Source organism: Berghia stephanieae, chromosome 3 (assembly GCF_034508935.2).
Source record: "Berghia stephanieae isolate SIO BIC M18660-M18661 chromosome 3, UCSD_Bste_1.3, whole genome shotgun sequence".
NCBI lineage: Eukaryota > Metazoa > Mollusca > Gastropoda > Nudibranchia > Aeolidiidae > Berghia > Berghia stephanieae.
Genome location: NC_088362.1, coordinates 44385518 through 44411000, shown reverse-complemented (window position 1 = coordinate 44411000; position 25483 = coordinate 44385518). Strand labels below are relative to the sequence as shown.

Genomic DNA, 25483 nt, shown 5'->3' with positions numbered 1-25483 from the left:
ACATCCGCCAGTCGTAAATAACGTACCAACACTCAATACGATGTGTAACTGTAAACGTTTAAAGTCATATTAATAAATTTAGTGAGAGTTACTCATAAAAATGGCTGGCTAAAACAATAACAGAGCTGAGTGACGTTCCAATTTCGTTCCTTTTAAAGATGAAGAAAAACTACGAGTAGTTGAAAGTCTAAATGATAAGCAATTTGAAATGAAGCTATTCGAAGGTTAAAAAGAAACCAACAAAAAATCAAAACATTCATTTTGAATGTTAAAACATTAATTTCAAGTTTAAAAAAATATAAAGCTTGGTTTTAATTAGAGTTTTAAGTATCAGATTCACGTCAACATATTACTGTTGTTAAGGATGTTACTGATGATGGGATTGGAGGTAATGATTTTCATGATAATGATGGTGGTGGTGACGATGGCGACTACAACGACGACGATGATGGTGATGGAGACGATGATGATGATGATGATGATGATGATGATGATGATGATGATGATGATGATGATGGTAAAGATGATGATGGTGGTGATGGTGATGATGATGATGATGATGATGATGATGCTGCTGATGATGATTAATACGTCGTTTTACAAAATCATCGCCATTTCACACTTCCAGCAACGAGATATTGCGAGAGTACCGGACTGTGGATCAGGCAGGACGAGCGGATACTTCAAGGGACGGTGTCATTACGGCTAAAGAATTCGCACGCTCTCTCTACCAGAACGCAGACTTTGAAGGGAACAATGGTAAGTTAGATAATAGGGTGGATCGGACTAACATTTATATGTGCTTCCTTGTAAACGAAACTGGTTATCAGAGGGTGTCGGTCCAAGAGGTTCCTATATATTAGTTGGCAGAGCACTCGCTTCACACGCAAGGGACTGCGATCGATCACGGGTGCAGTCGAAATATTTTTCTGACACAACCCCTCCCCCCCCCATGTCCATCCATCAATGATTGGCTAGCTGGGTCTGTTAGATCCGACTGAAAGTACTTTGCTATAGACTAGCGTTCTATTCACAGGATAGAGGGGGTAGCATAGCTCAGCGGTACGGTCTTTTTTCGTACCCGAAAGGTACCGAGTTCGATCACCCGCCGCTGCACGTGAATGAATACCTGGAGGCGGTGATGGAGATTATAAGAGTGTCGATTAACAAACAAGTACGCTTAACTGGCGATTTGTACTGTATGAAATGGACTTTATTGTGTGTCTTGATTCATTAAGTTTTTCTATTATTTTCTCTTTTATTAGACAATGGGGTGACCATGAATGAGTTTGTTGACCACTACGTCACACACTACAACATCAGCTCTGAATTGGCCATTTTCATGTTTGACCTCCTCAACGACCCCGGGCACAGTGATAACATCATTTCTTCCAAAGACATCACACTAAGATCGTTTTTGGGCCAAGGTAAGGAGACATTATCAAAGTGACAAATAGGATTCAATAGTCTGATGTCACGTCCGCCCAGTAACCAGCATCTTGGTTCTAAACAAAAAAAAAAAAAATCGGTACGTTGTATTCTTTATGCTGGCTAGAACTTTTTCACATGTCGTGTGATCAGAATGTATAAAAGTCAAAACATGATCAGATTTATAATGTTTTTCTTCTCTGGATACACTTTTATGCTCGTCGGAGAAGTATTTCATAAGGGCACCCGCCATTGTTCCGATAGTTTAGAACCAGTTACTACGTTACTATGCGTCGTTACGAGTGAAGTGATGTCACGACTGTTGGAGCCTATTAGAGAGCAGACAATGGTGTTAGATAAAGATCCGAGAATGCGTGTAGAAGGTAAGGAGACAACAGCAGTGCAAACAAATCAATTGGAAAAGAAAGTAACATAAATTGGACAACTTTCTAAGCGAAACACAGATGCATAGTCTTGAGTTCTATTGGTCGGGCACTCGACTTATGATCTTGTAGGTCGACCAGACCAGAAATAACTGACCTAAGATCTGCAGTCTTTTGAAAAAAAGGACACCATAAGTTTTTAATACCGCCTGGAAAACGGGTATGTTATGGGTCTTTTCCATGCCATTGGATATGCGGCCTAGTACTCTTGAGGGCGTGCAAATTTAGGTCCTTTTATGAGATTGTTTACTCTTATTCTCTCACCGGATCCAGGTAAAAATGAGTATCTGATCAATAACAGCTTTATCTCTGTCAAAAATGAATTATGATAGCGTCTTACCGGCGGACGTCTCAGCTACCATGTTCAATAACATTTTGCTATTGGCTTGAGACTCATTGTAAAACGTTATGAACACATTTTCTGGATATTGCACGATATAAAAGTTCACTTCATAAAACTCACAAAAATGATATAAGCCGAAATACTGTCCCACCACCCCGACGCAGAAACATAAAACATAAAAACCCTCACAGAAAGCATGCTTCTCTGGCATATAGCCGTTCACTTCTTCCTCATCATGTTCTAATTTGACAATCAATATAGTCTGTGTAGATATGCAAACCAACTACATTATGTATTATGTTGCTTCTTGAAAGCAGATATTATAAAGTAACACTTATTTCTTATTTCCAAAGTGTTTCCACATTAAAATTAACTAGTTTAGATATCTACTATTTTTTCCGTAAGGGGATGACTGCATTTCCGAAAAATGGAAGTTTTGATTTTGACGTACTTGTATTTTCCAAACAAAATGGGAATTCCTAGGCTCAGATGGTAAAGCATGTAGGTTTCTGATTCGATTCAGCTTTCAGTCAAATTCTTAAATCTTACTCAACCCCATCCCCTTCAGTTACCAGAAAACCGACAACTGAGTCCTAGTTTAAATTCAACAGAAAGTCCCCCCCAAAAAAAAAGGAAACCATTCTTAGCTCACAGTCTGTTCCACGCTTCAGAAACCGGTATAATCTCGGTCTCATTTGGTATGATTAGTCTAAAGGACAGATTTTTCTTTCTTTTTTTTTCTCAAACAGATTATGCCAGTCCTAATGAATACAGAGATGCTCTCCAAAAAGTGAGTAGATATTATAGATTTAAAAAAAAGAGATACTCAACGAGCATCTTTTTGCAAAACAATTGAAATCACTCAAAGCTCTTTAAGTCAGATATTCATTTTTAGTGCAAATAATGTTACAGTGCTTCATTCCCTTCACATAATTGCCGCAAATATAATGATACATGCTTATCTTGAGGCCAAAATGTATCGTAAAGATAAACAATCATAGATTTGAGATTCCATGAATATGGTCATTGAGTGAATGCGAATGCTCCTCAACTTTGAATAATAAAACCAATTTATTGAAATTATATGTCTTCTGTATTTATGGCTTACTGTTGTTAAGAGCGTGTAAAATGTATGAAATTTATTCATTCCTTGAAACCGAAAAGCCCTTAAAATATTGGGTACATGTATGTAGTCTTCAACACAGTATTCTCATCATTGTTAAAACAGATTCTTTGACATTCCGTTGATGTGGCAGAGATAAAATTAATAAATGCATTGGTATTGGATCTAAAATGGTATTGTTGGGAAATACATTGAGTATAGTTGATATTTGAAAACGCATTTTATAAAGTTCCATGTTTGTTTTGTATATTTACAATTATGCATCCACATAGTTTTTCATTTATGACTCCTTCAGCATAATACCTCCTTTGATTTGCCGCATTTTCACTATAATTTCCTCTTGTCTCTATCTGTCGTCAGTGGGTGACGCAAGCTGCCAGAAGCCTGTATAATGTTCTCATAAGCCCACATATGTAAGTATTTAAATGTTAACAGAATTTTTTTTTCTCTTTTCTACCAAATACACTGCACTAAACAGTCAGGAAGCACCATGGTTATTTAAAAAAATACAAGATGTGCATTGACAGTTTTGCTCAGTCTATAGTTTAAAAAAATAAGTTTAGGTCCGTTTACTCGTAAAAAGAAAAACCCTATTTTTGGTCTTAGATGGTACAACCCTAGCTAACAGGCTCACGTTTCAAGATGGACTGAAATCATACATTTTTCGAATTTAAATTACGTATAATATGTACAACATTTATAAGTAATATGATTAGATTATACCGACAATAAATGTTAACTCTCGCTGTTTCATTTCATTGACATTATCTTGCTAAGATTGTCTATTATTCACCAGTATGGATCAGTCCCATGACCTGTCTCCTCGTTACGACATTCTATCTAATGTTGACACCAATAGCGATGGATTTGTTTCTTTCCAAGAACTCAAGGAGGAATTCCAGAAACTGTCTCCCAATCGTGAGTAGCACATCTTTCTAAATGTGTAACAGTATTACAAGGTGCATACGAGAAAGTAGATAATATCACTATTTGTATAAGTTACAGTCGATATCATCATTACCTGTAAAAGGCCAAGTCGATTTTTATATTTCTATTACACGCTTAAATGAAAGGTGACATTGCCTTGGGTTCGAACTCCTCAGCCAGTACCTCGTTTTCTTTTCTCGAGCAAGAAGCCCCTACAGCTAAATTTGCGCCGCTGCACAATGACTGAAACCTGGGCTAATTTTTTTGGGGGGATATGTCCTGATAAAAAGGAAATCCTCTTAGGACGAATTGAATTCCTCCCCCCCCATTACTTTGGAAATGGAAAGGGGGAAATTCCCAATGGAAAAAAAATACAAATTTCGACAAACATCCTATTGTTAAAGGATTTATTAAGGCCTAGGAATCTGTCAGGCATAAATGTTCCTTAATTCGTTTTTAAAAATCTTTTAAATAGATCTCTTATATTAATTTTCTTGATATCTTTTATGGTCTATATCTTCAGAAAGTCTATAATTTCCTATTTATATAATTAGTTCCTTCATTTCTGTAAGACATGCATCCGTGACTTTATAATGAGCATATCTCACTTTAATCTATTTAAATTTTCTATTGGGGGATTATCAGAAGGCGATGTCCATGTAAAGAGGAATGCATGGATCGAGAGCAATGTTCACAAGTATGGAGCTGATCCGGTGACCTCAATCCTGACCTTTGACTACTGGGACAGAGACGGAGACCTAGTCATCACGACAAGGGATTTGGAAGTGGCCACTCTGGATTTGGACAGGAATGGTTAGTTGTTATTTTCTTGATGGATTGCCAGCGTGGCCATGCATTGACTAAACACATCTTTTTTCCATTTTGGCCAGATAATTTTCACCTAAAATATCGAGCAATTTAGAAGACCCCAACTTGCCAAAAATATCAAAAATGAGGATCCAAAGCACGGATACATTTCTTTTGATACATCGAAGCATTAAAATTTGCGATGTATTATTTTGACATTGTTTCTATCTTGTTCAAAATTGAAAAATGAAAGAAAGTAAAGAATATCCGAGTGAATGAAAAGTTAATTGTAACCATCACATAGATTTTGGAATAAATTAGGACCATATGTGACCTATCGTCTCAAAACGGTATTATGTCGGAACGAACCACATGCTTAAAAGCCGAATTTGATGTTAAACTGGTCAAAAATATAAATTGTTGGCATTCGCACCATAAAATATGGTCGCCATTCTCCTCCATAAATCATATAAACTCAAAATAAGTCGAATATTTCTGACTATAACTTAAATTTTCAACATCTTAACACACCCGACTTAATACCGTTTTGAGGCGAATGGTCACATATCAAAAACGAGTTTCAAATATAGAACCGCCAAATCGAAATCAGAGGGCAAAAAGAAATATTGCAATTCTTTTAAATTGGATAATTACAAGGAACGTTCTTTGCTAAAATGACTGGAGTGTGGAATCATCTAATACGTATTGAAAATCATCCCTGTTTAACAAATTTGATGAATCATAATAAATAACATTTCTATAGAGCATAACCATTACGATGTCATGCTCTATGCGCTTTAAAATTTGCATCATTACATTGAATCATACATTTGTAACAATAATCTGATAACACAAATACTGTCAATAAAACCAAGTAGTACAATAAAAGGCTCTATGCAAAATTCTTCATCAGTTTTTGTGGAACGTTTGCCACAAGATTGTAATATTTTTTATGCTTGACCCCATATTTCTGATAACATAAATGGTGTTTCAATCTAGATTTTAAAATGGTGATATTTGTGCATCTCTTATAGTTTTGGGAAGAAAAGTCCAAACTCTCTGATCTCTCTCCATAAATTTCCAATCGTAGTATTTTAACTCTCTCCTTACCAACTACTTTTTGAATTTCCCCCGAAACACAAGTACAAACTATTCTTACTCAAACAAAAAGTAACAAATCAGCTCTACAACACAGTGTTTAGTATTAATAGCTGTAATAAAAGCATTAAAAAAATTTGGGTGTAAAGGAAAATCAGAATTAGAAAATTGTCGGTTGCAGCGTAACGAATGTGACGATTTTCCTATATGTGGTAAGGAGAGGGTTAAGACAGAGTTTAGTGGTATCCATTTGTGACCTGGACGATTTATAGGTATTTAAACAGTTTCTATGGTAAGATGGAGCTTCCTGGATTATGCATTTATAACACATCATGGTAATTTTATATTTATAATGGTCGTAACTGGAAGCCAGTGAAGTTCATATGGTAAAAAGGAAGGGAGTGCGCACGTTTTTTGTTTGTTTTGTTACCAATCTTGCAACATTGTTTTGAATTATCTGGAGTTTTGAAATTTTATCACAGGTTATGCCAAAAAGTAGAAAATTTCAATAATCTAGTCGAGACAGAATCAGTGTTTTGTTACAAGTGTTTTAGTTGCATCAAGAGTTAGGTAATTATGGATAGATGAAGTTCTTTTAAGTTGATGGTTTAAAGATTTTCAAAGATTAGAAAGCTCGTGAGACATAGATATACCACTCTCGAAAAGTACACCTAAATTATTTACAACATTGATAGATTTAATATCATGTCCATTTATATTCAGAACAATAATGGGCTGGGCGATTTTACACTCAGTTTCTTTGACATTTCCACAGAGCACAACCTCAGTTTTATTGTTTAATTTCAGCTTGTTTAAAATCATCCAATCTTTTATTTCCGAAATACACTTTTCTGTGTTAGTCACAAGTTTAGGGAGATTTGATAAAATATCCGAATTGTACATTTGGGTATCGTCGGCATAAAAGTGAAACTGCATGTTATGCTTTGTGAAATTTGCGACAAGGGTTGAAGGTAAAATATAGTAAATGAAACAGGACCAAGTACAGAGCCCTGGGGTCCGCCTTATAAAAGAGGGTTTCTCTGAAAAAGAAATACCTTTTTTGACAACTTGCTTTCTGTGATTTAGATACGATGTAAACCAGACCAGGGCACTGCTTCGGATACCGAAGGTGATTTCTAGTCTGTTCAATAAAATCATATGGTCGATGGTATAGAATGCCGCCGACAAATCTAACATAGCAGACAAACTTTCTTATCATCAACATAGTTCAAAAGGTCCGAATATACTCTCAAAAGGGCAGTTTTAGTACTTTGGCGGGCTTTGTAAGCTGATTGAAAAGCTACATTTAAGTCGTTAAAGTCGATTTGACGCAATAATCTAGATAAGACGATTTTTTCCAAAATTTTAGAGATAAAAAGGTGGGCACATTGATTTGAAGGACTGGCGAGATTGTTTGTACTCCTTCAAGCGTAGCTGGTTCCAGAAAATCGAGGGTATTTCCAGAGAAGAGAGAATGTGTGGGTTGGGCTGTTTGGGCCAAAAGATGCTCGGATTTTTAAAATTTTATCTCTGAAGAAATTAGAAAAATATTTCAACTGGCATCCGTTTCCGATTCTGGGATTCCTTTGTTATTGTATAAAGATCTTGGCAGGTGCTTACATTTGTAAATTTTGATGCATACCTTTTCTCTTGTTAACCTCGACGACCTTGTTACAAATAAATTTGTATTTAATAAAGATATATACATAGATTGTCCAAATTACTCTTTACGTCCCTTATAGGTGATGGACGAATCAGCCAGGGAGAGTATCTACAGTATTTTGAAAGGGTAAGTAAAAGTCAAATTTTGATTATAAAATCAACAAAACCATCAAGAAAATGAGAATCTATGTTACCGTGCTATAACGAATCGTCTAAATACTATTCTTATCTTGTTTATAAGGCTTTCAACAAAAAGACCGGCGAGTGTGATATATCCATTTATAAAAAATCTCAAAACGTCTTCCACAGGGCTACAAGCTAAGCAGACGCATCTCTGGAAAATCAATAAAGTTGCCAAAGAGAGCATGCTCTGGACCCTGGTGGTATGTTCTAGGATATAATATTTGTTGAACTATGCTATTCGATACCTTGGTAAGGTAGATAATTACAATTTATATATTATGGAATTGTGTGTAACACATTTACTTTAGTCTTGTGGTATAATGTCTTTATTCAATAAGTTGAAACCGGGACGTTTAAGAAAGACAAAAAAGAAAAAGAAAAGAAAAACAAAACCAAAAGCAAAAACAACCCCCCCCCCAAACCCCCCCCCCAACCCTGAGCAATATAGAGCAATATCCACTAAACGTGCTCAAAGCGCTTTACAAAGGGTTCCTGACCAACAGCAACACGTTGCATGCAGAACGAGACATGACGCCCGATAGGCGATATTACAGGGTTTTTTTCCGACAGAGACAACACTGTTAACGGCTAGGTACTCATTTTACACTAAGTACGGTGAGACAATGTGAATAAAGAGCCCTTTTCATAGACTCAACTATTTGCCGAGCGAGGCTCTAACTCGGGACCTTCCGATTCAAAAGCGAGTATCATACCACAAGACCACATAGCTGCACAAATACATGCTAAAGTTTTTGTAATTGAATTTTTATTATATTACGTATTTTCGAAGAATTTCCAAAAAGATGAAAATGAAGTATTATTATTATTATTATTATTATTATTATTATTATTATTATTATTATTATTATTATTATTATTATTATTATTATTATTATCATCATCATCATCATCATCATTATTATTATTATTATTATTATTATTATTATTATTATTATTATTATTATTATTATTATTATTATTATTATGATTATTATATTATTATTATTACTACTAAAGCAAGAGACAGGGAGGAATGGAGAGAGATAATTCATGCAGTATCCGAAGCCTGGACCAGGCATGGAACCTAGAAGAAGAAGATTATTATTATTATTATTATTATATTATTATTATTATTATTATTATTATTATTATTATTATTATTATTATTATTATTATTTATTATTATTATTATTATTATTATTATTATTATTATATTATTATTATTATTATTATTATTATTATTATTATTATTATTATTATTATTATTATTATTATTATTATTATTATCATTATCATAATTTCAAATATCGATCGAATGAAATGACTCATTACCCCCCTCCCCCCAAGTCCTGAAGTCCCAGGTTTGAGAGTTTATAAAAGGACAAGGGTCATTTTAATCGACCGATATTTGAAGAACGAATTTTTATGGCCAAGGGGTTTTTAATGTGTTTTTTTTTCTCCAGAGAACGGCAATTCGGTAGTTATGATTAACAATCGAACATATTTACTTTATACCATCTACCTAAATCTACACGCAACCATTTGCCTTCAATTCCAGGTCCAAACTGAGATCGACCCCGTCCATCGATGCTATGAGAGCTGTTATGGATTTCGATGATGACTTTGATGGTTGGGTGTCTCTAGACAATGTGAAGAGATGGATGATGCTGTTTGATACAAATGGTATGGACTTCCTCCCCTTTCTCCTCCTCCTCCTCCTCCTCCTCCTCCTCCTCCTCAACAAAATACACCCCCCTACAAAACAAAACAAAACAAAACAAAACATAACCCCACTCCAAAAAAACCAACATAAAAAACATCAAAACAAGAACCCCCAAAAACAAAAAACAACAAACAACAAAACAACAACAATTAAAAAAAAAACGAAAACGAAAACAAAAAACAAAAAAACAAAACAAAGACAGAACAAACACCAAAACCTTAATTGGTGCAGGTAGCTTTGTATTTTCGTATTCATTAATAATGTTTTGTAATTTTAAAGTATGTCGTATTTGGTATAAAAAGACCAACTTTCGTTATAAAAACGTAAAACTTCACAATTGATTGAAACTGAAATAGTATTTTTGGAGTTGTGTTTTATGAAAATGTGTTTGACTATGCTGGGAGATTTCCTCCTTTTCGTTCATATCTGAACAATTAATGATGTTAAATTTTCCATTATTTAATTTATGTTTTGCATTATATAATACAAAGGGGATCCCAAAGCTCTGAGCAAGACCACTCGTCTTACAAACCTAGGGACAAGTGTCTTTCCCGATTGCAGTCAAGATGTTATATTATTTTACTGAGCCCCCTCCCCCCCCCCCCACTCCGCCCGCATCCCGTAATTAGGTTGCTGGGTCTGTTGAATCTTGCGGATAATATGCTCACTAGCATCCTACCCAAAAGCTAGCAAGCAATTGTTATTACATGTTAAACGTTAAAGGACCAGAGACAAACTTCTGCTCCTAAGTCCTTATAAGGGCAGCGTGGCTCAGCGGTCGGATCTTTGCTTCATGCCCGGAAGGTACCGAGTTCGATCACCCGCCGCTGCGTTGTCTGGCATAGAACAAGTCACATTGCCCTAGCTCAATTTGCGGCGCTGCACTGCAGCTGACGCCTGGGTTATTACAGTCTTCCCTTGGAATAGATCCAAGAGAAAAAATTCCCTTATGGGATGAATAAAGGGAATTTTATTTTATTTTATTTTTATTTTATTAAAGAGGACTGCTTTATTGAAAACAACTGCATTATATATTATTGTCAATCTAGGGGATGGAAGTCTTAATCGTAACGAATATCTCGATCAACAAAGTACAAGGTACGGTGTGAATTCGACCATTGCCTCTACAATGTTTGATCTTGTCGATGTCAATGGAGATGACAGAGTTGGAGATGAGGATTGGATGAATCAATTCAAAGGTTTGTGGTTTAAATATAAATAAAATATACATTTTGAACATTTATTTAGAGCATTTCCACAGATTCACATTTAATAATGATAATAATAATAATACTAATAATAATAATAATAATAATAATAATAATAATAATAATAATAATAATAATAATAATAATAATAATAATATAATAATATATAATAATAATAGTCATAATAATAATATAATAATAATAATAATAATAATAATAATAATAATAATAATTAATAATAATAATAATAATAATATAATAATAATATGATAATAATAATAATGATGATGATGATGATGATGACGACGAGATGATGATGATGATGATGATGATGAGATGATGATGATGATGATGATGATGATGATGATGATGATGATGATGATGATGATGTATTATTATTATTATTATTATTATTATTATTATATTATTATTATTATTATTATTATTATTATTATTATTATTATTATTATTATTATTATTATTATATTATTATTATTATATTATTATCATTATTATTATTATTATTATTATTATTATTATTATTATTATTATTATATTATTATTATTATTATTATTATTATTATTATTATTATTATTATTATTATTATTATTATTATTATTATCACAGAGACCGGGATACATTCCGATTCCATGTGCTATATAGGAATACTTTACCTGATAAATGACAGTGTCCTTTCAAAACAGTTTTCATTCACAATGAAACTGTTTTATCAAATTATGGTGATGAATGAAGTAATTCATTCTTTAAATAATTGTACTTTTTGATACTGAAGACTTTTTCTTTTGCTCACAGGTGGTATTGAGATCAGCTTTTGTGACGCATGGAGAAGTGTTCTCGACTTGGCGAGAATGGCAGAAAAATTCCACAGAATACCTCAGGTATTTGAAGTGTGTAACATTTTATCGGCATTTCTGAGGTTGTGACAAAAGGCTGTAGATTACCTTTGTGTGACTCTTCACCTTAAACGGTTTCAGGACCAGATGAAATGGATACTAAAGAATCTATAGTTTATAAGAAATCAAACTATGATAATATTTCCACGAATAGAATGAGCCTCTTAAATTGTAATAAGAAAAAGGAAAACGAAATTTAAAAAAAAACCCAAATGAAAATGATAAAAAGGAAAAGAAAAAGAAAATAAATTTAAAATAAAAAAAAATAACACAGAACAAGACACACACACGTAATAACAACAAACAAACAAGCTCAAAACATTACAATAACAAAAAAGAAAAGACTTACATTTCTAAACAATATAAAACAAAACAAAGCAAAAACAAAACAAAAAACAAACAACAAAACAAAAAAAAAGCCCCAAAAATAACATAAAAAAAACAAAATAGAAAAAAAAAACAATCAAAGAAAATCCCAAGAAAAAACAACAAAACAAAGCAAAAAAAAAAAACAACCAAACAAACAAAAAAAAAACCAACAGAAAAAAAAAACAAAAACAAAAAAGAGCCCCAACAAAAAACGAATACAGATCTAAAACGTCATATTTCTGTCCATTCCAACGTTCATTCCACATTTTGAGCATCCAATATAATGCCGGATTAATGTGGAGAATTATACTATGAAGATGTTTTGACTTAGGGTCGAAACAGCACATTTTCTGCTTACCAGCTTTCCTCTTTTACATATTAAGAAATTATCTTTGCTGAGAGCCTTGCGCCAGAAGTATAGTGTGTGTAGTTCCAAAGGAACGCTGCAGAATAATGTTTGTTTTAAACTGTTGTATAAGAATATTTCTTTTCTTTATTGTCGAAATTACACAGAATACCTCAGGTATTTGAAGTGTGTAACATTTTATCGGCATTTCTGAGATTGTGACAAAAGGCTGTAGATTACCTTTGTGTGGCTCTTCACCTTAAATGGTTTCAGGACCAGATGAAATGGATACTAAAGAATCTATAGTTTATAAGAAATCAAACTATGATAATATTTCCACTAATAGAATGAGCCTCTTAAATTGTAATATGAAAAAGGAAAACGAAATTTAAAAAAAACCCAAATAAAAATGATAAAAAGGAAAAGAAAAAGAAAATAAATTTAAAATAAAAAAAAATAACACAGAACAAGACACACACACGTAATAACAACAAACAAACAAGCTCAAAACATTACAATAACAAAAAAGAAAAGACTTACATTTCTAAACAATATAAAACAAAACAAAGCAAAAACAAAACAAAAAACAAACAACAAAACAAAACAAAAAGCCCCAAAAATAACATAAACAAAAACAGAAAAGAAAAAAAAAACAATCAAAGAAAATCCCAAGAAAAAACAACAAAACAAAGCAAAAAAACAACAACAAACAAAAAAAAAAAAAACCAACAGAAAAAAAACAAAAACAAAAAAGAGCCCCAACAAAAAACGAATACAGATCTAAAACGTCATATTTCTGTCCATTCCAACGTTCATTCCACATTTTGAGCATCCAATATAATGCCGGATTAATGTGGAGAATTATACTATGAAGATGTTTTGACTTAGGGTCGAAACAGCACATTTTCTGCTTACCAGCTTTCCTCTTTTACATATGTGACCCATCGTCTCAAAACGGTATTAAGTCGGAATGGACCAGATACTAAAAAGTCAAATTATAGTTAACTGGTAAAAAATATGAAACATTGGTATTTAGCACAGTGAAATATGATATTCCTTCTCCTATATAAAGCATATAAACTCAACTTAAGCATGAAATTTCTGGCTACAAATTCCATTTTCAGCATCTTAATCATCCCGACTTAATACCGTTTTGAGACGAAGGGTCATATATTAAGAAATTATCTTTGCTGAGAGCCTTGCGCCAGAAGTATAGTGTGTGTAGTTCCAAAGGAACGCTGCAGAATAATGTTTGTTTTAAACTGTTGTATAAGAATATTTCTTTTCTTTATTGTCGAATTGAATTTAATCCAATAATCTTTGTAAAAATGTGATCTTTCGTGTCACTGCTGTTCATTGTATTTTTTCCGATCTTCTATAATTTCACATTTCAAAAGCATCAGCAAATGAATGTTGCAAAACGCCCCCCCCCCCCAAAAACACAACAAAACAAAAAACAAAAAACAAAAAAGAAACAAAAAACAAAAACAAAAAACAAACACAAAACAAAACCAACAACTATTTCAATAATTGTTAATATCCTCGTCATAATTTTCTTTGACAGGCATCAGTGAAGCGGGCATCAATGAAAGACCGTTTGAAGGAAGAGTGGGACTATTTTCTGCAAAATGAGCAGGCGTCGGGATGGATGGCATTGGACCCTTACAGCTATCCACAGAACGGTCTGTGTCAAGGGCAAGTTGCTTGCTACGAAGGGGAACAAACGAAAGCATGGGGTCTTAGAGGCGCTTCTCTCTGGTGGGTACAAGACGTACTCTCTGGTTGGTCTCCTGATAATATGGACAGCATGGTACCAATGACGGGAGGACCCATGTTAAGTGGTGTATTACCAGGTGTCCTAATGGGTGGGCCTTTGGCTTTCAAACGTGCCACGGACAGTCCATCGTCCCAGAATAAAAGCCCAGAGCAAAGTCCAAGACAGGTTAGTGGTTTAGGCATTTCCAGTTCATCCCAGCCTAACAGCAATAATTTCCAGTTTGGTGGCAGTGGTTTTCCCAGGCAATATCCAAGTATGAATAACAATAAAGGACAGCTGTCAAACCCGTTAATGAAACAGTATCAGCGGTTGTTTAATCAGCAATCAAGTTTTGGACCTCAGAGTAATTTGGGAGTAACAAATCCAATGGCAAATTTTAATACAAATGAAAGAAATGACGCTAGAGCAAATTTTCCTTTTAGGTCGCAATTTATGAATGAGAAGCAAAATCAAAATTTTGGTCCGATACAAAAAGAACAAAGCGATTTTAGAACGGGAAGTCAGGGCATGAACATGAAGCCGACAGCTCAATCTTGGTCACCTAGCAATACGATTAACGCTGACGCAACTCCAAGACCATTGACAAATTTCCCAATGCAAAATCAGATGTCACAAAATCCTCAACTGCCTTTTATTGGACTGAGTGCTTACCCTCTAGTCTTGAACCTTGACCCATCAGCCTCTCTGTTATGGAGGACAATGACAAGAATGAGAAAAGCTTTATCAAGAAATGCCGAGTCCTCTGATAATGGAATAAGTAAAACTTATGAGGAAACACAAGCACCAAATCTGAGAGAGAAACGGGACGAAAATGCCGCGAAAGAAAAGGAAAATCACAACACAGAAATAAATGAAACAGATCTGTATGAAAATAGCATACAGTGGAATCCGATAATGGCAGATTTCAGACCTAGCCCTTTTGACATCTGGATGTCCTGGGCATTGGAGAAATTTATGTGGGAGAATGAGCACATTGGGCCCAACAAAACAGATGGAGAGAATGGAACAATTGAAGGGTTTGAGGATTTAGAAAAAATATGGGACGAAATTGGAACAGAAAAGGAAGAGAAAGTTTTGAACGGGGAGGGAATACTTACAAGTGAAACAGACACACAAGAAAATCCATCTGACTCTAGAGAAAAGCGCAATGCCGATGGAAATGAATTCAAACAAGACAATAGACACAAGAGATGGATTTTGTACGTACAGAGACTTAGAAGAAATCCATACTTGTCCGCTATGAGGAATCTATGGCCTAGATACTATTGTTTTCCTCCATTCGACTATTTTTCCTGGAGATCTAGAGTAAGATTCCCCCTTTTCTGGTACCCATGCTACATGTACAATCATAACATGTTACCCTGGTGGCGTGGAACAGTTTACCCTTATCAAAACCATATGTGGAGAAGATACAAATTAGCTAAAAGAAGTAGACGAGAAACAACTGAACCCGAAGCTGATGATAGAGATTTGAATTTGAAAAGAGCGTTTTCTTTTGATAATTGGTTCAAAAACAAGCAGGGTAAACCAAAACAATTTAAGCAAAATGACAATAGATTCATGTCTCAGAGTCCCTCTTCAACTAATACTTGGAAGACAGTCGAAAGCAGCAAATATGGCATGAAAGACAATTGGGGACAACGCTTAGAGGAGGAATCGAGTCAGTGGGGTGCCAGTACCAAAGAAACGTATGACTACAATTCTAACGGAAAATGGAAAGATAATCAAAGGCCAAACAACAGGTACCAAAATGGCTACAATAATCCAGCTACATTCTCTTCAATGGGTGGAAGTATCCCTTCCTTTTCAGGTCCAGGAAATGAAAGACAATGGGGCACTGGAAGACATCCTTCTCTGCAAAATGATATGCAATGGATGGATCCTTATTATGAAGTACCATCCAATTTTGCAGCTTTCCTAATGCCATCCTTGGTTGGCATGACATGGAACAAACGGAAAATTAATAATGGTCCTCAACAAGGTTTTCACGAGAGGATGAGTGGCAAATTCAAACTTCCAAATAATGCACACAATATGCCCAATCAGTTTCAACAAGCGAATTGGAAACAGCAAGAATTCTCCCCTAACAGGGTTCAATGGTCAAATTCAATGAGAGGGGAACCATGGGTAAATGGAAACGACCCGTCAAGTTTATTTGCCATGATAAATCAGGGACCTTTTATGTGGACTAGAAGATTTGTAAGAAAGTCAAGTGATGAACTTAACAGTTTGAAGAAGAGTGAATCTGATACCCAAAACAAAAGACAAACTCGTAGCGTAAACGATGTTGAAAAATATAAACTCAGTCATATGAAAAAGTTTTTCAAAAAAATAAAAAACAAGAATAAATCTTCAATGAGAGTTGCTTCTTGGATGCCTTGGGAAAGTTGGAAAATTTTAAGATATAAAAAGCTTGACAAAACCTTGAGCACAAACAGAGTTCTTACAAAATCGAAGATGATTTTGGAACGAAAGGAGCGCGATGTTAGTGATAGCAATGAAATACAAAAACGTCACGGCATGTGGAATATGATGTACCCCTGGAATGGGAACTGGAATGGTATGTGGAACAGTTGGCGTCCATGGTACAATTGGTACAGATGGAATTACATGAGGTATACAAGAAATTCTGACGCGGAAAGTGATATAGGAACAAGAGACAAAAGAGATACCAAAGAGACCGACAGAGCCAAACGCTGGGGTTACAACAATCCGATGTCGTATTGGAATGGGTGGAATTGGAACCAGTGGATGAACTACCAATGGAATCCGTGGTATAACAATATGAGATTTAATAGGGAGTCTGGAACTATTGACGATCCAACACTCATACAAAGATATAAGCGTGATGCCGAGGAGAAAGATCTGAGATCAAAACGATTTGGGATGTGGAATATGATGTACCCTTGGTATGGAAAAGGAAATCGGAATGGTATGTGGAACCGTTGGTATCCCTGGTACAACTGGAATTGGCGGAACTATATGAGGTATCCAAGATATTCAAAATTAGATAATGAAGACGATGCTTTACAAATAAAAAATAAAAGAGATTCTGAAAACACAGAAAGACTCAAACGCTGGGGCTATAACAACCCAATGTGGTATGGAAATGGGTGGAACAACTGGATGAACTATCAATGGAACCCATGGTACAACAACTATATGAGGTTTGCCAGAGATTCTGAAGATACGATAAACAAATCGGATGATACGGGAAGAGAGAAGCGTGACACCGAGGACAATAATGCTAGACAGAAAAGATTTGGCATGTGGAACATGATGTCTCCTTGGTATGGACAAGGAAATTGGAATGGTATGTGGAACCGGTGGTATCCCTGGCACAATTGGTACAGTTGGAATTATATGAGGTTTCCAAGAAATTCAAAATTACTGGACGCTTCAAAAATCAGAGACAAACGAGAAGTTGAAGAAATTGAAAGGTCAAAACGCTGGGGATTTAATAACCCAATGTGGTATGGAAATGGATGGAATAATTGGATGAACTATCAATGGAATCCATGGTACAACTATATGAGGTTTACCAGGGAGTCCGATGATGATGCAAATTATAATGTTGACCATTTAGATAGAGAAAAACGTTCAATGGAAGACAATGATGAACGTCAGAAACGGTTTGGGATGTGGAATATGATGTATCCTTGGTACGGACAAGGAAACTGGAATGGTATGTGGAATCGGTGGAATCCCTGGCACAATTGGTCCAAATGGAATTATATGAGGTATCCAAGAAATGTATCCCCAAAAGAGGAAGACAGCACTAGTCAAGGAGAAAGGAATAAGAGAGATACCAAAGACACTGACAGAACGAAACGTTGGGGTTACAACAATCTAATGTGGTATGGAAATGGATGGAATCAGTGGATGAACTATCAATGGAACCCATGGTACAACAACTATATGAGGTTTGCGAGGGAATCTGAAGATTCAGCCGAGAATTCAAACGATCTGGGAAGAGAGAAGCGCGAAGCCGATGACGAAAATTTGAGACAGAAACGATATGGTATGTGGAATATGATGTACCCGTGGAACGGACAAGGAAATTGGAATGGTATGTGGAATCGTTGGTATCCCTGGAACAGATGGAACTTTATGAGGTATCCAAGGCAATCAGAATCACACGATGCTTCAGAAACTCGAGACAAGCGGGATGCCGAAGAAACTGAGAGATCCAAACGCTGGGGTTACAACAATCCAATTTGGTATGAAAATGGATGGGACTGGAACCAGTGGATGAATTACCAATGGTACCCGTGGAATAACAATTACATGAGGGTCGTAAGGAAATCTGATGATGTTATCAATCACAACATTAGACATTTAGGCAGAGAAAAACGTGGTGTTGAAGACAATAGGGAACGACAAAAACGGTTTGGGATGTGGAATATGATGTATCCTTGGTACGGACAAGGAAACTGGAATGGTATGTGGAATCGATGGAATCCCTGGCACAATTGGTCCAAATGGAATTATATGAGGTATCCAAGAAATGTATCCCCAAAAGAGGAAGACAGCACTAGTCAAGGAGAAAGGAATAAGAGAGATACCAAAGACACTGACAGAACGAAACGTTGGGGTTACAACAATCTAATGTGGTATGGAAATGGATGGAATCAGTGGATGAACTATCAATGGAACCCATGGTACAACAACTATATGAGGTTTGCGAGGGAATCTGAAGATTCAGCCGAGAATTCAAACGATCTGGGAAGAGAGAAGCGCGAAGCCGATGACGAAAATTTGAGACAGAAACGATATGGTATGTGGAATATGATGTACCCGTGGAACGGACAAGGAAATTGGAATGGTATGTGGAATCGTTGGTATCCCTGGAACAGATGGAACTTTATGAGGTATCCTAGGCAATCAGAATCACACGATGCTTCAGAAACTCGAGACAAGCGGGATGCCGAAGAAACTGAGAGATCCAAACGCTGGGGTTACAACAATCCAATTTGGTATGAAAATGGATGGGACTGGAACCAGTGGATGAATTACCAATGGTACCCGTGGAATAACAATTACATGAGGGTCGTAAGGAAATCTGATGATGTTATCAATCACAACATTAGACATTTAGGCAGAGAAAAACGTGGTGTTGAAGACAATAGGGAACGACAAAAACGGTTTGGGATGTGGAATATGATGTATCCTTGGTACGGACAAGGAAACTGGAATGGTATGTGGAATCGATGGAATCCCTGGTACAATTGGTCCAAATGGAATTATATGAGGTACCCAAGAAATGTATCCCCAAAAGAGGAAGAAAGCATTAGTCAAGGAGAAAGGAATAAGAGAGATACCAAAGACACTGACAGAACGAAACGTTGGGGCTTCAACAATCCAATGTGGTATGGAAATGGATGGAATCAGTGGATGAACTATCAATGGAATCCATGGTACAACAACTATATGAGGTTTCCTAGGAGATCTGAAGATACAAACGATAATTTAAGCGATGTGGAAAGAGAGAAGCGTGATGTTGAAGATAAGAATCAAAGAGAGAAACGATTTGGTATGTGGAATACTATGTATCCGTGGTACGGACAAGGAAACTGGAATGGTATGTGGAACCGTTGGTTTCCTGGGTACAATTGGTACAGATGGAATCATATGAGGTATCCAAGAAATCTGAAATCCAAAATCACAAAAGATTCGAGAGACAAAAGAAATGGTGAAGACAATGAAAGATCTAAACGTTGGGGTTACAACAATCCTATGTGGTATGGAAATGGATGGAATTATTGGATGAACTATCAATGGAACCCATGGCACAACTATATGAGGTTGGCTCGGGAATCTGAAGATGATTCAAATCATAATATTGAACAATTAGATAGAAAAAAACGGGACTTGAAAGAGAGTAATGAACGACAAAAACGGTTTGGAATGTGGAATATGATGCATCCTTGGTACGGGCAAGGAAACTGGAATGGTATGTGGAATCGTTGGTATCCCTGGTACAATTCGTACAGGTGGAACTATATGAGGTATCCAAGAAATTCTGTCCAAAAGGAGGAAAACAGCATTGGCCAAGAACAAAGGAATAAGAGAGATACCAAAGATACAGACAGAACGAAACGTTGGGGTTACAACAATCCAATGTGGTATGGAAATGGGTGGAATTATTGGATGAACTATCAATGGAATCCATGGTACAACAACTATATGAGGTTTCCTAGGGAATCTGAAGATTCGGTAGATAATTCGAACGATATGGAAAGAGAGAAGCGGGATGTCGAAGACGAAAGTCTAAGACAGAAAAGATATGGTATGTGGAATATGATGTATCCGTGGTACGGACAAGGAAACTGGAATGGTATGTGGAACCGTTGGTATCCCTGGTACAATTCGTACAGAGGTAACTATATGAGGTATCCAAGAAATTCTGTCCAAAAGGAGGAAAACAGCATTGGCCAAGAAGAAAGGAATAAGAGAGATACCAAAGATATAGACAGAACGAAACGTTGGGGTTACAACAATCCAATGTGGTATGGAAATGGATGGAATTATTGGATGAACTATCAATGGAATCCATGGTACAACAACTATATGAGGTTTCCTAGGGAATCTGAAGATTCAGTAGAGAACTCGAACAATATAGAAAGAGAGAAGCGCGATGTTGAAGACGAAAATCTAAGACAAAAACGATATGGAATGTGGAATATGATGTATCCGTGGTACGGACAAGGAAATTGGAATGGTATGTGGAACCTTTGGTATCCTGGGTACAATTGGAACAGATGGAATTACATGAGGTACCCAAGAAATTTTAAATCTAAAACCGCAAAAGGATCAAGAGAAAAAAGAGATGCTGAAGACAATGAAAGACTTAAACGTTGGGACTACAATAATCCAATGTGGTATGGCAATAGATGGAATCATTGGATGAACTATCAATGGAACCCATGGTATAACTATATGAGGTTTTCTAGGGAGTCTGAAGATGATACAAATCATAACGTTGAGCATTTAGAAAAACGTGATGTAGAAGAAAGTAATGAACGACAAAAGCGGTTTGGAATGTGGAATATGATGAATCCTTGGTACGGACAAGGAAACTGGAATGGCATGTGGAATCGTTGGTATCCCTGGTACAATTGGTACAAGTGGAACTATATGAGATATCCAAGAAATTCTGTCCAAAAGGAGGAAGACATAATTAGTCAAGGAGAAAGGAATAAGAGAGATACTAAAGACACCGACAGAACGAAGCGTTGGGGTTACAACAATCCAATGTGGTATGGAAATGGATGGAATCAGTGGATGAACTATCAATGGAATCCATGGTACAACAACTATATGAGATATCCTAGGGAATCTGAAGATTCGGTAGATAACACGAACGATATGGAAAGAGAGAAGCGGGATGTCCAAGACGAAAGCCTAAGACAGAAAAGATATGGAATGTGGAATATGATGTATCCGTGGTACGGGCAAGGAAACTGGAATGGTATGTGGAACCGTTGGTATCCTGGGTACAATTGGAACAGATGGAATTACATGAGGTACCCAAGGAACTTTAATTCTGAAACTGCAAAAGAATCCAGAGACAAAAGAGATGCTGAAGACAATGAAAGACCTAAACGTTGGGACTACAATAATCCAATGTGGTATGGAAATAGATGGAATTATTGGATGAACTATCAATGGAACCCATGGTATAACTATATGAGGTTTTCTAGGGAGTCTGAAGATGATACAAATCATAACGTTGAACATTTAGAAAAACGTGATGTAGAAGAAAGTAACGAACGACAAAAACGGTTTGGGATGTGGAATATGATGTCTCCTTGGTACGGACAAGGAAACTGGAATGGTGTATGGAACCGTTGGTATCCCTGGTACAACTGGAATAGATGGAATTATATGAGATATCCAAGAAATCCTGTCCAAAAAGAGGAAGACACCCTTAGCCAAGGAGAAAGGAATAAGAGAGATACCAACGACACTGACAGAACGAAACGTTGGGGTTTCAACAATCCAATGTGGTATGGAAATGGATGGAATCAGTGGATGAACTATCAATGGAATCCATGGTACAACAACTATATGAGGTTTTCTAGGGAGTCTGAAGATGATTCAAATCACAATGTCGAACATTTAGATAGAGAAAAACGTGACTTGGGTGAAGGTATTGAACGACAAAAACGGTTTGGGATGTGGAATATGATGTATCCTTGGTATGGACAAGGAAACTGGAATGGTATGCGGAACCGTTGGTATCCCTGGTACAACTGGAATAGATGGAATTATATGAGATATCCAAGAAATTCAAATTTTCAGGATGTAAAAGATACTCAGGAAATCAGAAATAAAAGAGATACCAAAGACACTGAAAGGTTCAAACGTTGGGGTTACAATAACCCAATGTGGCAGGGAACTGGATGGAATTATTGGATGAACTATCAATGGAATCAATGGTACAACAACTATATGAGGTTTGCCAGGGAAACTGAGGACACAGTAAACACATCGAACAACATTGGAACAGTAAAACGTGACGCCGAGGGCAAAATTCAAAGACAGAAAAGGTATGGGATGTGGAATATGATGTATCCGTGGTATGGACAAGGAAATTGGAATGGTATGTGGGACCGTTGGAATCCCTGGTACAATTCGTACAGAGGTAACTATATGAGGTACCCTAGACACTCAAATTTAGAAGGCACACCAGAAATCCGAGACAAACGAGATGCTGCAGAATCCGTCCGATCCAAACGCTGGGGCCACAACAACCCGATGTGGTATCGGAATGGATGGAATTGGAACCAATGGATGAATTATCAATCGTACCCGTGGTACAACAACTATATGAGATTTGCTAGGGAATCTGAAGATCTGACAGACGATGTTAGTGTTAATGAAGATTTAGACAGAGTGAAACGAGACACCAAAGAAGATATTTCCAGACAAAAGCGCTTTGGGGTGTGGAATATGATGTACCCGTGGTATGGACAAGGAAATTGGAATAGAATGTGGAACCGTTGGTATCCCTGGTACAGATGGAACTTCATGAGGTTTCCTAGGGACATAGAATCACATGACGCTTTACAATCTCGAGACAAGCGAGACGCTGAAGAAACTGAGAGACCCAAACGCTGGGGTTACAACAATCCAATGTGGTATGGAAATGGATGGAATTGGAACCAGTGGATGAATTACCAATGGTACCCGTGGAACAACAATTACATGAGGTTTTCTAGGGAGACTGAAATTATGACAGATGGCACTACTGAACATCTCTCAAGAGAGAAAAGACAAACTGAAGAAAACAGTCCGAGACAAAAAAGGTTTGGGATGTGGAGTATGATGTACCCTTGGTACGGACAAGGAAATTGGAATGGTATGGGGAACCGTTGGTATCCCTTTTACAACTGGCAGAGATGGAACTACATGAGGTACCCAAGAAATTCGGATTCTAACATTTCACAAGAAATCAGAGACAAGAGAGACACTGAAGACACTGGTAGAACTAAACGTTGGGGCTACGACAGTCCAATGTGGTATGGAAATGGGCGGAACCATTGGATGAACTATCAATGGTATCCATGGTACAACAACATGAGATTTGTAAGGGAATCTGCTAATACTGATTCCAGAACCGGAAGAAACAAAAGACAAACATCACAACATGAAAATAAGGAGAATTTCAATTTTCAAAAACAGCCTGCAAACTGGAAAACCAAATCTTTTGCAACTTCTGATTCAAAGGGCAACAACTTAAGATCACATAATGAGAATATAATGAAGCAACTTCTAGAGCACAGACAAAGAGTACAGAATGACCAAAGAATTGATTGGCTGAATGAATCTAAGATAAACAACGACGGCGTTGATGGTTGGACATCAAAATGGCGTCGCTGGATGGGCAAGCGCTGGATGAATAATTCTGGAAGGGGGAATAACTATAATTGGTTTTTGCCCAGGTTTCCCTGGATGTGGCAAGGGCAACAGTGGGGAGATCCCATGATGTTTTATAATAACCCATGGTTTCACCATGGTGGTTGGTAGTAATTACTATTAATTTTATTCTTGTTGTATAGACATATAAAACTTTTGCTATCAATTCCGGAAATATTGTTGGACAATTACTTAACGACTTGTCGTCATTTAAATAGAGATTGGTTAATCATTACAATTAGTGTTAGGATAAGAATGTATTCGATGCAATTTTGTATTCTTCAGTGTTTTTGTGCTTAAAAAAAGTTAGATTCACACGAGGGAATAATTTCATAAATTAATTAATTAGTCTTATTTCCTGTAATTTACTCGATGAACCAAAGCAATTCAGTCATTTTGTATCATATCTTTATGAATCTTTTTGGTCATTGACTAATTTATCAATAGATTCTGAATTCATATGATGCCTTAACTTGTGAATACAGTAATGTTTCGTCTTTTATATAAAGAATACTGGTAATTTTTAAAATGCATTGCCTGATGCGCATCTGAAACCATGTCGTAGTCATTTTATATGTTCCATTACAGCTAATGTCGTATATTGTTAAAACCCATTGAAACATTGTCACAATTAGTTTTCCTTACTGTTCCATTATTTGCTTTATATTGATAATAAATCCAGACTTGAGAAACAGACGAATGCCGGGTGTCACAAAATCTCTTTAGTTTAAGGTTTGAACAAATAGCTGAAAATGTACAATAGGTGGTCTTATCGAGTTAAAAAATAGTGAACCTTAATATTGAAATATATTTTATCCAGTTAACTTCACTACCCTGGAAATACCAGTATTTAAAAATGTGGCCAGAAAACTCATTCTTCAAATATCGTTCGATTTAAATGTGTGAAGAACGTGTTTTCTGCCAAATGTTTAAATACGAGTTTTTCCAGAGTACGACAGTTGTTAATTAGTTTCAGACAAGACAAGCACTGGCTGATATAAAACTTGGTCGTAAAAATTTGCAAGCGTGTTCCATTGACTTATGACTATGTGTATACATATGATAATCTGTTATATGGATGTTGCATTTTAAATAAAAAAATCATCTAAAATATATCCACATGTTTTACACGTAAAAGGTTTTATATTATACGTGTAAATTTATGTTAGGATCTTAAATTGCACAATAAACTACATTGCAGATATTCAAA

The 25483-nt window shown here is 36.0% G+C and overlaps 1 protein-coding gene across 1 annotated transcript in view; it reads left to right on the top strand.

The window, feature by feature from the left end:
• LOC144967809 (uncharacterized) overlaps positions 1 to 25483 on the top strand; it is a 28797-nt gene extending 3314 nt beyond the window's left edge. The window contains exons 3-14 of the mRNA XM_078905466.1: positions 629 to 759; positions 1266 to 1427; positions 2964 to 3004; positions 3698 to 3750; positions 4134 to 4255; positions 4910 to 5077; positions 7912 to 7958; positions 8141 to 8214; positions 9573 to 9697; positions 10787 to 10936; positions 11760 to 11845; positions 14140 to 25483. Coding sequence (XP_078761592.1) covers positions 629 to 759; positions 1266 to 1427; positions 2964 to 3004; positions 3698 to 3750; positions 4134 to 4255; positions 4910 to 5077; positions 7912 to 7958; positions 8141 to 8214; positions 9573 to 9697; positions 10787 to 10936; positions 11760 to 11845; positions 14140 to 24384 — 11404 coding nt within the window. The 3' untranslated portion in view covers positions 24385 to 25483. The remainder of the gene's footprint in view (positions 1 to 628; positions 760 to 1265; positions 1428 to 2963; positions 3005 to 3697; positions 3751 to 4133; positions 4256 to 4909; positions 5078 to 7911; positions 7959 to 8140; positions 8215 to 9572; positions 9698 to 10786; positions 10937 to 11759; positions 11846 to 14139) is intronic.